Source organism: Erpetoichthys calabaricus, chromosome 3, assembly GCF_900747795.2.
Source record: "Erpetoichthys calabaricus chromosome 3, fErpCal1.3, whole genome shotgun sequence".
NCBI classification, from domain to species: Eukaryota; Metazoa; Chordata; class Cladistia; order Polypteriformes; family Polypteridae; genus Erpetoichthys; species Erpetoichthys calabaricus.
In genome coordinates this window covers 160481983-160495032 of record NC_041396.2, presented here as the reverse complement: position 1 = coordinate 160495032, position 13050 = coordinate 160481983, and the positions used below count along the sequence as shown (strand labels likewise).

Genomic DNA, 13050 nt, shown 5'->3' with positions numbered 1-13050 from the left:
TGAAAGTCCCAAATTCAGTATCTCGGAAAATTAGAATATTGTGAAAAGGTTCAATATTGAAGACACCTGGTGCCACACTCTAATCAGCTAATTAACTCAAAACACCTGCAAAAGCCTTTAAATGGTCTCTGTCTAGTTCTGTAGGCTACACAATCATGGGGAAGACTGCTGACTTGACAGTTGTCCAAAAGACGACCATTGACACCTTGCACAAGGAGGGCAAGACACAAAAGGTCATTGCTAAAGAGGCTGGCTGTTCACAGAGCTCTGTGTCCAAGCACATTAATAGAGAGGCGAAGGGAAGAACAAGATGTGGTAGAAAAAAGTGTACAAGCAGTAGGGATAACCGCACTCTGGAGAGGATTGTAAAACAAAACCCATTCAAAAATGTGGGGGAGATTCACAAAGAGTGGACTGCAGCTGGAGTCAGTGCTTCAAGAACCACCACGCACAGATGTATGCAAGACATGGGTTTCAGCTGTCGCATTCCTTGTGTCAAGCCACTCTTGAACAAGAGACGGCGTCAGAAGCGTCTCGCCTGGGCTAAAGACAAAAAGGACTGGACTGCTGCTTTCTGATGAAAGTAAAATTTGCATTTCCTTTGGAAATCAAGGTCCCAGAGTCTGGAGGAAGTGAGGAGAGGCACAGAATCCACGTTGTGTGAGGTCCAGTGTAAAGTTTCCACAGTTAGTGATGGTTTGGGGTGCCATGTCATCTTCTGGTGTTGGTTCATTGTGTTTTCTGAGGTCCAAGGTCAACGCAGCCGTCTACCAGGAAGTTTTAGAGCACTTCATGCTTCCTGCTGCTGACAAACTTTATAGAGATGCAGATTTCATTTTCCAACAGGACCTGGCACCTGCACACAGTGCCAAAGCTACCAGTACCTGGTTTAAGGACCATGGTATCCCTGTTCTTGATTGGCCAGCAAACTCGCCTGACCTTAACCCCATAGAAAATCTATGGGGTATTGTGAAGAGGAAGATACAATACGCCAGACCCAACAATTCAGAAGAGCTGAAGGCCACTATCAGAGCAACATGGGCTCTCATAACACCTGAGCAGTGCCACAGACTGATCGACTCCATGCCACGCCGCATTGCTGCAGTAATCCAGGCCAAAGGAGCCCCAACTAAATATCGAGTGCTGTACATGCTCATACTTTTCATGTTCATACCTTTCAGTTGGCCAACATTTCTAAAAATCCTTTTTTTGCTTTGGTCTTAATTGATATTCTGATTTTCCGAGATACTTGATTTGGGACTTTCATTAGTTGTCAGTTATAATCATCAACATTAAAAGAAATAAACATTTGAAATACATCAGTCTGTGTGTAATGAATGAATCTAATATACAAGTTTCACTTTTTGAATGGAATTACTGAAATAAATCAACTTTGTCATGATATTCTAATTTTATGACCAGCACCTGTGTGTGTGTGTATATATATATATATATATATATACAGTATATATAAAGAAATTTGTTTACCACTTTTGCCTATAGCATATCATTTGGTCTTCCTTGATTCTTTATGATGTACAGACTGTATTTTCGTTCTCTTTTAAGAGGACCAATGCTGCGTATTTGTACAGGAGAATGTTTTTGGTTATTTGTCATTGTATTTATACATAGGCTACCAGTTGTCTCTTCTCAGGGTACTGGCTGACAGGTCCGGAATATCTTAGAAAAGCCTCAATTCATTCATTACTAGACCAGCGAGGCACTACATCCTGCTGGTGTGGGTGCACCTACCTAGATCATAACCAGTTTTGCCACATAAAGGCTAATTTGCAGCAATTACTGCACTCATATTGCAATATGAGTGCCTTGCAAGAATGAAGCTGCTTTTGTTAACCATGACTTTCCATTAATGCACAATTCATCTGCGATGCTAAGATGAGACTGACAAACGTTATGGCTTAGTGGTATTAGTCAATGTGTGATTCATTTATTTTGAGGCAAAGCAGCTCTGTTAGACATCATGGTACTTATTTGGAAGATGGCTTATTAGTAAGATAATTGTATGAGCCTTCATTTTTTCGTATCACCTGCACTATATTGTACATTGTAACAGCAATGATGTCATCACATGTGCCAGGTAATAGCTGCTACCTGTGCAGATGCTGGCATCTCAAATCTTTCCCAGATCCTCAAAACGCAGAGGAAAGGTGCTATAATGTTGCCCACTATCTTGCATTCTCAGTAGAGGAGTGCAGCCTGACACAACACCAACAGTCTGTGAAGATTTTCTCCAATTTTTTTGTTCAAAAAATTGCTAACATTACATCTCACATTACACCCTTTTATGTGTACAGCTGATTTTTATCAATTTGAGCCTGAATCTCTCACTTTTTTTGGCATAAGTAATTAGTCACCTTAAACACACAACTTATCTTGCTAGATATTGTTCCTACTCGTCTTCTTCAAGCTACTTTTGAAGCGTTTGGGTGTAGTATTTTAGACATTTTAAAGAGACTTATTCTGTCCTAGCCTTTTTGAACATGCTGTGGTGCAGGCTTTAATTAAAAAGTAAAATCTTGATTTTATAGACTTGTCAGATTTGAGACCCATCTCCAAGTTGCCCTTTCTTTCTAAAATTCTGGAAAAGGTTATCTTTCTACAGCTTCAAACTTTTTTTTAAATGAAATTGGATTTTTGAAGTATTTCAGTCTGGTTTTAACACATACCACAGCACATAGTCTACACTTTTAAGGGTTCTAAATGATATCTTTTTAATAAGTGACTCTGGGGATACTGCTGTCTTGGTGCTGTTAGATATAACTGCAGCATTTGATACAGTTGACAATAGGGGTGGGCGGTATGACCAAAATTCTATATCACGGTATTTTTCTAAATTATCCCGGTTTCACGGTATTCGACGGTATTTTTTTCCCCATGCATGAGTGGATGTTAACCACATTTTCCACTGCAATTACTGGCTAAGAATAACCTATTCCACTGTCAAGAGTATTGTACATTGTACAAAAAAACATTTTAATGTGCACACAAGTATTAATACAGTTTTGCATTGCCCCATAAAGTGATAGTTTTCAAGGGGGTGGCACTAATGGAGAAGGCATCACATTGCATGACAGATGCAGTCAAAATATAGAACCATTTTATTGAACAAATTTTGCAAAAACAAACTATAATTTTGACAACATATTTTCAACCGTACAAAGAGGCATTTAGACTTAGTAAAATATCCAGAAGTGCTTGTCAAAAATTGTATTGCACCGAATATGTCTTAGAAAAGGTATAAATAGTAAATATTTTTTGTAAACCAAGTACACTTTCTGTTAATGTTAACAGTCTCTGTCCACTGACACGTTAAAGTGACTTTTTAAACAACTTGATCATCATTAAACTGCATAATATTTAAACTAATAAATAATAACAATAAAATAAATAATAGTATTATTACTTATAGTTGCACTATTACTTCAAGACTTCAAGCCCAGGTGCATTACACAGTATTCACCAAATTAAAATAAAATAAAACAAGTGCAACATCTTTACCAACTGAACCATCATTTAAGCAAACTGCATTAATATGGACCTTGCTTCAAGCTAAGCTATACTGGGAAGAAAAAAACAAACTATATGTCGAGAACAAAGTCAGCATTTCCACTTTATTCTCGCCATTTATGTCGAGATTAAACTCGAGATTTCCACTTTATTCTCATAGTTTACGACATTCTACTTTAATTATGAAGTAAACTAAACTTCTTCCTAAAATCAATGTTTAATCAATTACTTAATTTACCCCGTCATAAATTAATGCAGCACATTAAATGCTTTGTGTTACGTTCCCCGACCCAGTGGTTAATCACTACGCTTCTTAAGCGATCACCATACAGAATCCATTCACTTCATGATATTCCTGCTTTCTGAAAATTTAGAATGCTAAGATAAATACTTGATATCATTTTCATGATGAAATGCACTAAAGCAGGTATTACACATGCACGGTAGTGAGGCGGTAGTGCTGCTCCCTTGCAGTAAGGGGTCCCCAGGTGTATGTTCAGTGTAGAGAACTTTATGGCAGGTGTGACGAGGCTCCAAAAAACTGGATGTATGAATAGCTATCGCACAGGTTTAACTTAAAAATTGTGTAAATGTTGGGTTTGTGATCTGCTGGTCGGAGACACGAACACAGAATTCAATGCATGTTCTTCTGAGCGGGCTATCTTTATTGCATGCATGCTGTCTCTATCTGACGTACCAAAACCCCAGTTCGTATCCTTCCTTTTTCTTTCACCACATAACCAATCACCACATGATAAACGTCTTTGTGAAATTAAAACTAGTTATAAACTTAGCCCACGGAATGTTCAAAACTTTAAAAATATCTTCGTTATACATGTTTAATTATGCCATCCATTCAGAGTTGTGCCCATCTCTGAACGAGTCGCCAGCACATCGCAGGATGAATACAAGCAAAACGTACACTAGCAGGGTCAATATAGCACAACAAAACCCCACATTCTACATGACTTTGAAAGGAAACTGAAGCACGCCGAGTAAACCCACCAGAAAAACATGCAAATGCAAGGCAGGCACGCCGCTGTGCCCCCATATGATTAATGCATGCTTTAATGCATTTCACCATGAAAATTATATTAAGTATTTATCTTAGCATTCTAAATGTTCAGAGAGCAGGAAGATCATGAAGTGAATGTATTCTGTGCGGCGATCGCTGCCGGCGCCTCCTCTTAGTGCAAGAAGAAGTCAGTTTAAGAATCACTTAACACAAAGCATCTAATGTGCTATATAACTTATGACGGGGTTTGAGAAAATCTAGTAAATATTCATTTTACGATGAAGTTTAGTTTACGATATTCTACTTTAATGACAAATTACGAGAATAAAGTCAACATGTCAACTTTAATCTTGACATAAACGGCGAGAATAAAGTAGAAATGTTGAGAATAAAGTCAACATGTCGTCACACTATTACACAGTACCCAGGTACATTACACTGTATTGAAAACAAATAAAACAAGTACAACTTGGCTTGCAGTATTATCTAGTAGTATAGAAACAGTATTTACACATATGACCTTTTAAAACTAAAGTATCTCCAGGCGACGGACGTGACTCCTTTTTTTCGGCAAAAGTTCTTCCGTTCATCATGTTCAGCTTTATCATCGGCTTCAGTTTCGGAATGTTCTGTCCATTTTCACCGCGCAATACCTATGCTACCACTACCTATTTGGTGGTGTAGCAGTGAAAAAGAGTCCTACTGCAACAAATCTGTGTTTAGCGGTGTAGCAGTGAAAAAGGTCCCCACTTGAACAGTTTCCCGTTGCGCCACGTTCCGAACGTCGTTTAGGCAATTTAAACCGGTGTTGCGGTATAAGAAAAATCCATATCATAAAAAAATAAAAAACGGTTTTCGGTATGAACCGGTATACCGCCCAGCACTAGTTGACAATAACATACCTGACTTGAGCAGTATGTGGATATAGAAGGAACTGCTTTGGAATGGTTCAGGTCATACCTCACAGGCAGAAGCTTTTCATTCAGCCTTGACAATTTCTTCTCATCCTCGGAGCCTATCACCTGTGGGGTACCTCAAGGATCTGTTCTTTTTTCACTGTACATGTTACACTTAGAAGTCATTTTTGAAAAACACAATTTCTTTCCATTGCCATTTAGATTATACATAGATATATTTTCCACTGAAACAGACCAAAACAGATTTTCGTAAACCTTTATTGGAATTTCTGGAAGACAATGAAACTTGGATGTCACTAAATTTTCTTAGTCCAAATGACATAAAAACAGAGATTGTGTGTTTTGGACCTTCTGATCTTACTCTTATTACAGAAATTGATCTTGGCCCCTTGACAATGTACTGTAAACCCTTTGCAAAATATCGTGGTGTGATTTTTTTTTTTTTTTTAATAATGTCCTCAAATTTGATAAACAAATTAACTCAGTTGTTGAAGCTTGTTTCTGTCAGCTCAGGGTATTGGCTAAAGTCAAACCTTTTCTTTCTGTCCATGATTTTGAAACACTTTTCGTGCATTTGTCTCTTCTTGGTTTGACTATTGCACAACTCGTTATGCATTGGAGTAAACCATTCACCCCTTGGTTGTCTTCAGCCAAACCAGAACGCTGCTGCCAGGCTTCTTTCTAACAGGCACACGAAAGCAGAATTGCATCACATCAGTCTTAGCTTCTCTTCACAGGTTTTTAAGTCACGGAATAGTTTAACTCACTTTATCTTACTCACCTCTTGCACCGTTACTCTCATTCACAGTCACTGAGGTCCTCTGACCAGAATTTATCGGTTGTGCCAAGTCCCTATCTTTGTATATTAGGTCTGCATCAACTTTGGTCACTTGTAAATCCTGCCTGAAAACCCATCTTTTTTTCCCTTAGCCTTTTAAACTTATATGTTAGTATTTGTTGATTTTGTGTGTCTGTAAATGTGTACTCTTTTATTATTTGACAGGTACTACATAACATGTGTTTCGCCCTAATTGGGGCTTATCAGGTGTATGCACCATTTCTAATTTTATAAATATACACATGGTATATACTGTGCATACTGTTTGTATTGGTGTATTTATGGAAGCTGTAAAACACTTTTGTCACCTTCTATTGTTTTTAAATGTGCTCTGTAAAATTAAATTGACTTAACTTGAGTATATCTACAGCAAGAATTTAATCTGGAAGGTGTACCAGTCTAGAATATCACTAGGCACTGTCATTCACACTTACTCATAAAAATAAATCCATGCAATCACTATGACCAAGGCACAATTTAAATCTGATCTGATATCAAAATATTCTCTTCAAAACTAACAATATGTTATACAGTATTTCTGTTTCTGTGTTGGCCACAAAAATTAGCTATATTTGTCAGTCTTTTTTTCTTTTTCAATATTTGAGTTTACAGTAAAAATACAGTTTAGAACAAGATGTGTATCATTTGGAATAAGGCAGCATCTGAAAGTTTGAGGTATTTTTTGTCATTTGAATAGCTCTGTTAGAAATATTGCAGATGCATTTTTTTGTTACTTATTAATTAGTTATACTTTTAATTGTAATATCTACTATCTTATAAACAAAATCCCTTGCCTTCTCTGCATACAATGCAGTAAAGCAACCTTACTGGAAAGGAGTAATTTCAAAATTTATTTAATATCTAAAATTACATTTCTATATATTTCATTAAACCGTATAGGGTGGAAAGTTTTGTATTGACAAACACAGATAAACAGGTTGAAGGCATTTTCCGAAGAGCACATTCTTTCTCAGTTTGTGCCTTATTTGGATTAATAGAGTTTAAAATCTTAATCCTTTCTTTGATGAGACTTTATAAACTCTTCCTGGGATTAAATTCTTACTGCAAAGATTTAACTTAAATCCCTTGGCTGTATAATATCTGCATTGTATTGTGCTGTTGGATACGCTCAGAAGTTCATTTTTCTTTTTTGGTATTAACCTCAATGTAACTCCAATTGTCATTCTAATGTAGTTTATTCAAATTGTCATTCTTGTAAATTTCACTGATATATTGCTTGCTGACCATCTAGAGTTGACCAGTTGGAAGAAGCTTATACAATAGCACACTTAGTAGTGGGCTGTGGATATACTATACTAGTAGACAGTGCTAGTTTTTTTTTCTTTCACATTGCTTATTCATTCCTGTTTTAACTGTAATTGCATTTTTTAAAGGTCATGTTGTTTCACTGAAGAAAGAAGAGCTTATTTCAGTTATGGATCATTTCAACATTCAGGTACTTAATTTCACAGATTATAAAAACTATTTATTGTGTTACTAAAACTAAGTGTTTTAGTCAGTAAACGTAGCAAGTAACAGCCTTTTGGGTGCAAACAACTCTTTGGTCTTTATAGCTTACTTCAGCAGTCATATTTTCAGTTAAATTTAAGATCTCTGTAAGTGTACATGTAGTTTCATGCTATAAAGTCAATAATTTAGCTTAGCATCATTGTTTACCATGGCTACCAATAAGATGTAAATTAGGGTAGTTTATTCTATACTTAAGAGGTTGTATAGTGATGTTGGCAGAAAGTAGGTTAAAAACATGGTACTTTTGAGTTATGTACCTAATAAATTAGTAAAGCAGGAAAAACACAACTGTTAAATGGTGGCCTTAAAATGTTTACAAGTAATATTTTGCAGACTTTTTAAAAAAAATGTTTATGTAATAGACTTAATGAAGCCCAAAGAAATTAAATATTTAAACTATAAAAAATAGTAAAAATAGGAATCAGCTGATCAAGTAACATGAAATCAGTGATCGGTATTCGTCTTAAAAAAACCTGATCAGAGAATACCTAAGATACTGTATATCCATATTTAAACAATATTTCTGTTATTTCAGTTTTTGATTTTCAATTCTCAAATATTTATATTTGCTATGATTTTCTGATAGTAGCTGAAAGAACAGCTGATCAATTTACACACTTAGTATAATTAGTAAAAGTCAATATAACTTTTGTTTATTTGTAGCTGGTGCAAGTGATGATGGTGGCACATTAAGTTAATTTCAATTTGAATAGTGATAGGTGATGCTTAAATAAAAGAAAAAGGAGAAAACTAAGCAGAACAGTTTTATCCCAGTCTCATCCGCTGTTTTGTATGAAAAAATTATATAGAATTGAGCTCCATTCCTGAATAATATAAACAAACATAATTTAAATTGAACTGAGTTGTTTGGAGATCAGGGGTAAACAAGGTGAACCAAATGTTATTGACTGCAGAAGAAAAGAACCTGTTTATGTGCGGAGTGTTTCTTGCCCAGAGTGTCCGCTGCAACATTTTTGTAATGGCAGTAGTGAAAATAAACCTTTATCTGGGTGAGTGTGGATTTTTAATTGTATTGCTTCTTGATTTGAGAAGTGCATATTTGAGATGCAAGTAATTAAACTGGACCACTACTGATTGTGATAGTTTACAAAAAATGTAAATGAGTACATGAATGATACCATTCATAGCCAGGGTTATATGACAAAGAGAGTGCCTCCTAAAATCCAGTTCTATCTTCACTGTTTTTAGTGTATTTAGTTCCAGGTTGTTGAGGTTACACCAGCTATCCAATCGATTCACCTGCATTCAGTATGGCGCCTAATCTTTCATCTTTGACCAGGCCAATCAAGGTAAACACTTTTACAGAGGGTTCACTAAAGGAGGATCATAAATTACACTTAAAGAGACAGAGTAAGAGAGGTCAGGTAGTGCACTCTCATATGTGGTAGAGGTATGATTCACAAAACTGCAGTAAAATCTGTTAACCTGATTGGCTAGAAAGGGATCAGTCAGAGATATGTGTTGGTGGTTAAAGATTTGCATTTGTAATTAGTAATCATTCATAGTCCTCCCTAAAAAGGACCGATTACTAGAAAAACAAGCATGTTCTTATATTTTCATTTAATGTAGTTTACTGCCCTGTTCAACTGGAATTTTCCTTTTTTGTATACTGCTCGTCTTCAGTTTTGTAAGCATCATCTTTAGTTGGGAATAACGGGTTTATGTTTTTGGAAAAACATTGCTTATTGTTACTGTTTTTAGCTTGTAGCTAATGTTTTTTGTTGGAATACAGTTTTCCTGGACGAATTAACGTAAGATGTCGCTAAATCCATATACTGATCTAAACCAGCGCAGCTTCTCTAAAAAAAAACTTAAGAGTGTTCAGTCCAGGATCCTATATTGTCTGTCAAACTGGTGAGGAAGGCAGGCTCTATTGTTGGCATGGAGCTGGACAGTTTAACATCTGTGGCAGAGCGAAGGGCGCTCAGCAGGCTCCTATCAATTATGGAGAATCCACTGCATCCACTAAATAGTATCATCTCCAGACAGAAGAGCAGCTTTCATCGACAGACTGCTGTCAATGTCCTGCTCCACTGACAGATTGAGGAGATCGTTCCTCCCCCAAACTATGCGACTCTTCAATTCCACCCGGGGGTGTAAACGTTAACATTTAACATTATACAAAGTTATTGTTTGCTTTTCACCTGCATTCTTATCATTCTTAAATATTATTTATTGTATCATTATGCTGCTGCTGGAGAATGTGAATTTCCCATTGGGATTAATAAAGTATCTATCTATCTATATCTATCTATCTTATCTATCTATCTTATATATCCATCTATCCATCTAAAAAAAAAAAACAGTTTTTTTTCTCCTGTATAGTGGATTTTAATTTCTGCTTTTAAGAATGGGTAAGAAACACCATGGTGTGAGTTCCCCATGGAATTGTATGATAACCAGCTGGATAGTGTTATACAGTGGATATATAAAGTCTATACACCCCTGCCAAAATGGCAGGTTTTGTGTGATTAAAAAAACTAAGAGAAATCCTGTCAGAACTTATTCCACCTTTGCAATCCATATGAAAAAGGTGAAAACAAATCAGAAACTGTTTAGTGAAAAAAGGAAAAACAAATATACAAAAACCTGGTTACATTAGTATTCACACCCCCTAAACTAATACTTAGTTGAAGCACCTTTTGATTGTATTATAGCACTCAGTTTTGTTGGGTAAGAGTATATCAGTTTAGCATATCTGGACTTGGCAATTTTTGCCCACTCCTCCTTGCAAAAAATTTCCAGATCCTTAAAATTACAAGGGCATCTCCTGTGCACAGCTCTCTTCAGGTCACCCCACAGATTTTCAGTTGGTTTCAGGTTTTGTTCTCTGGCTGGGTCATTCCAGAACATTGATTCTCCTTTGACAAAGCAATTGCTTTTGTGATTTTGATGTATGCTTTGGGTTGTTGTCTTGTTGAAAGGTGAAGTTCCTCTTCATCTTCAGCTTCCTAGCAGATACTTCAAGGTTTTCTGCCAAAATAGACTGATACTTGGAGCTATTCAAGATTTCATCCACTTTGACTTAGGCACCAGTTCCAGCTAAAGAAAAGCAGCCCCAAAGAATGATGCTGCCTCCACCGTGCTTCAATGTGGGTATTTTGATGTTCTTTTAATGATTTGTTATTTTTGTGCCACACATACTTTTTAGAATAGTTCAACTTTGGTCTCATCAGACCATCATACATTTTTTCCACATGGTTGTGGGAGACCTGGTATACCTTTTTGCAATGTTTAGCCAGGCTTAGATGCTCTTCTTTGTGAGAAGAGGCTTACGTCTTCCTACCCTACCCCACAACTCAGACATATGAAGAATATGACTGATTGTAGTCACATGTAGGGAACAACCATTACTTGCGAGGAAATCCTGCAGCTCCTTTAATGTTACTGTAGGCCAGGGGTGGGCAAACCTTTTGGCTCAGGGGCCACATTGACTTGTAAAATTTCACAGATGGGTCGGGCCAGCACTAGATGCATATATATCAAACATAAACATAAAAAAAGGCATTACAGTGTTAAATATTTACATTCACTTTTAGTGGGAACGGTGTTGTTGATCACCCTTTTTTGCCAGTGCATTGAATTCTGGTGTTAGTTTTGTTGTGGCAATTCTCAGCATAAAACTCATCCAGTTTAAGAGAGTGTCACTCAGCTTAGGAAAATCGTCAGCTTTCTCAAGTAGCTCCAAAAATGAGATAACCTCCTGTTTGAGGTCCCACACTCCTCGACATACTTTCCCCAAACTTAACCAGCGGACATTGAAGTGGTAAAGCAAGTCCTGGTGATCAGCGTCAATTTCTTCAAGAAACTTAATAAACTGACGATGCTGAAGTCCCCTCGCTCGAATAAAGTTGAGTTTTACAACTGGCTTCACTACTTAGTCAAGCTGCAATACGGATTTACACAGTGCTTCCTGGTGGATTAGGCAGTGTAAGAAAATTACCTCCTGCTCCTGACACGCTGTCATACAAGTCCTCTCCCCGCGTTTTCCCCTTTAGGGATTCCATGGCCAAAAACTCCTCCGTTATCTCAAAATTGTCATTAATCCCTCTGATAAAAATTAAAAGCTGAGCGATATCCTTTATGTCATTACTTTCATCCAGTACCAAGGAATATAATGTAAATGACTCCGCTTTTTTAACTTGCTAGCTAAGTCTTTCTTTACCACCCTCCATGGGATGTTTAATACTTTGGATACTTTTTTGTACTGCTGTCCTGATTGATACTTTTCAATAATTAGACCCCGTTAATATTTTAAAATCTCTTTGCGAACCATGGCTTTTGAAGGATGTTGCAGAATAATTCTACAGGAGCAGCCAAACTTTATCTAAGATCAATCAGAGCCAATTGAATTGATGTCAGGTGTAATACTAACTACTATTTGGAATGAGACTTATTGTGATTGGTTGATTTTGAACATAGCCACATCCTAAAGGGTTTGCACACTCATGCAACCAGGTTTTTGTATGATTTTTTTTTTAGTTTTTGATTTGTTACCAATTTCTTTGTATAGATTGCAATTTTACAATAACAGTGGAATAAGTTCGCACAGGATTTATCTTGGTTTCGTTTTTTATTACTCAAAAGCTGAGATTTTGGCAGGGGTGTATAGACTTTTTATATCCCCCCCTACTAACCTGGTAGAACTTCTTACCAACTGTTTGTATTTGATACATTCAGATTCCATCCATTAAATGGTTAAAATTACACAAGCTAAATCCCTGAGCAAGTCTCTTCACTTGCCTTCACTCCAAGTGGAGAAAACAGAAGAAATGTAAGTAACTACATGTAACTCAAATATTGTAAGTTGCTTCGGTTAAATTTGTCCGCCAAATAAGAAAATAATAGTAGTAACTTTGTATTCTCCGCAGCAGAGAACTTACCTGCTAATAGTTAACTTCAGTAGTAGCATTTGCTTGAGAGGGATGAAAAATTTCAATCAGAATAACAGATGCGGACTCCCATGCTAGATAGATTTTTTGAAATTAATAATGTGAAGTTCCAAATTAGGAGGACAGATTCCTTTTAACACTGTGACCTTCATGCACAATTTTTGATATTGCTTTGCCTTTGCCTTCTTCACATTTAATGCAAAATACATAACATTGGTTAGCTTGGAAAAGAATATATCCAGGAATCTGTGACTGCGTCTGCACAGATTACAGTTAGACGTAATCCTTGGAAGAAATGTTGAAAGCAGC

General features: G+C 36.5%; 1 protein-coding gene across 3 annotated transcripts in view; it reads left to right on the top strand.

Annotated features, from left to right (window-relative positions):
• Positions 1-13050, top strand: part of si:dkey-119f1.1 (Structural maintenance of chromosomes protein 6-like) — a 155552-nt gene that overhangs the window by 25258 nt on the left and 117244 nt on the right. The window contains exon 6 of one of the 3 annotated variants that reach the window (XM_051925505.1): positions 7693-7754. The exons of 1 other annotated variant lie outside the window; for it this stretch is intronic. In XM_051925505.1, the coding sequence (XP_051781465.1) occupies positions 7693-7754 (62 nt within the window). Of the gene's footprint in view, positions 1-7692; positions 7755-10810; positions 10942-13050 lie in introns of those variants that run through there. One more of the 3 variants, XM_051925506.1, reaches the window with a different exon arrangement.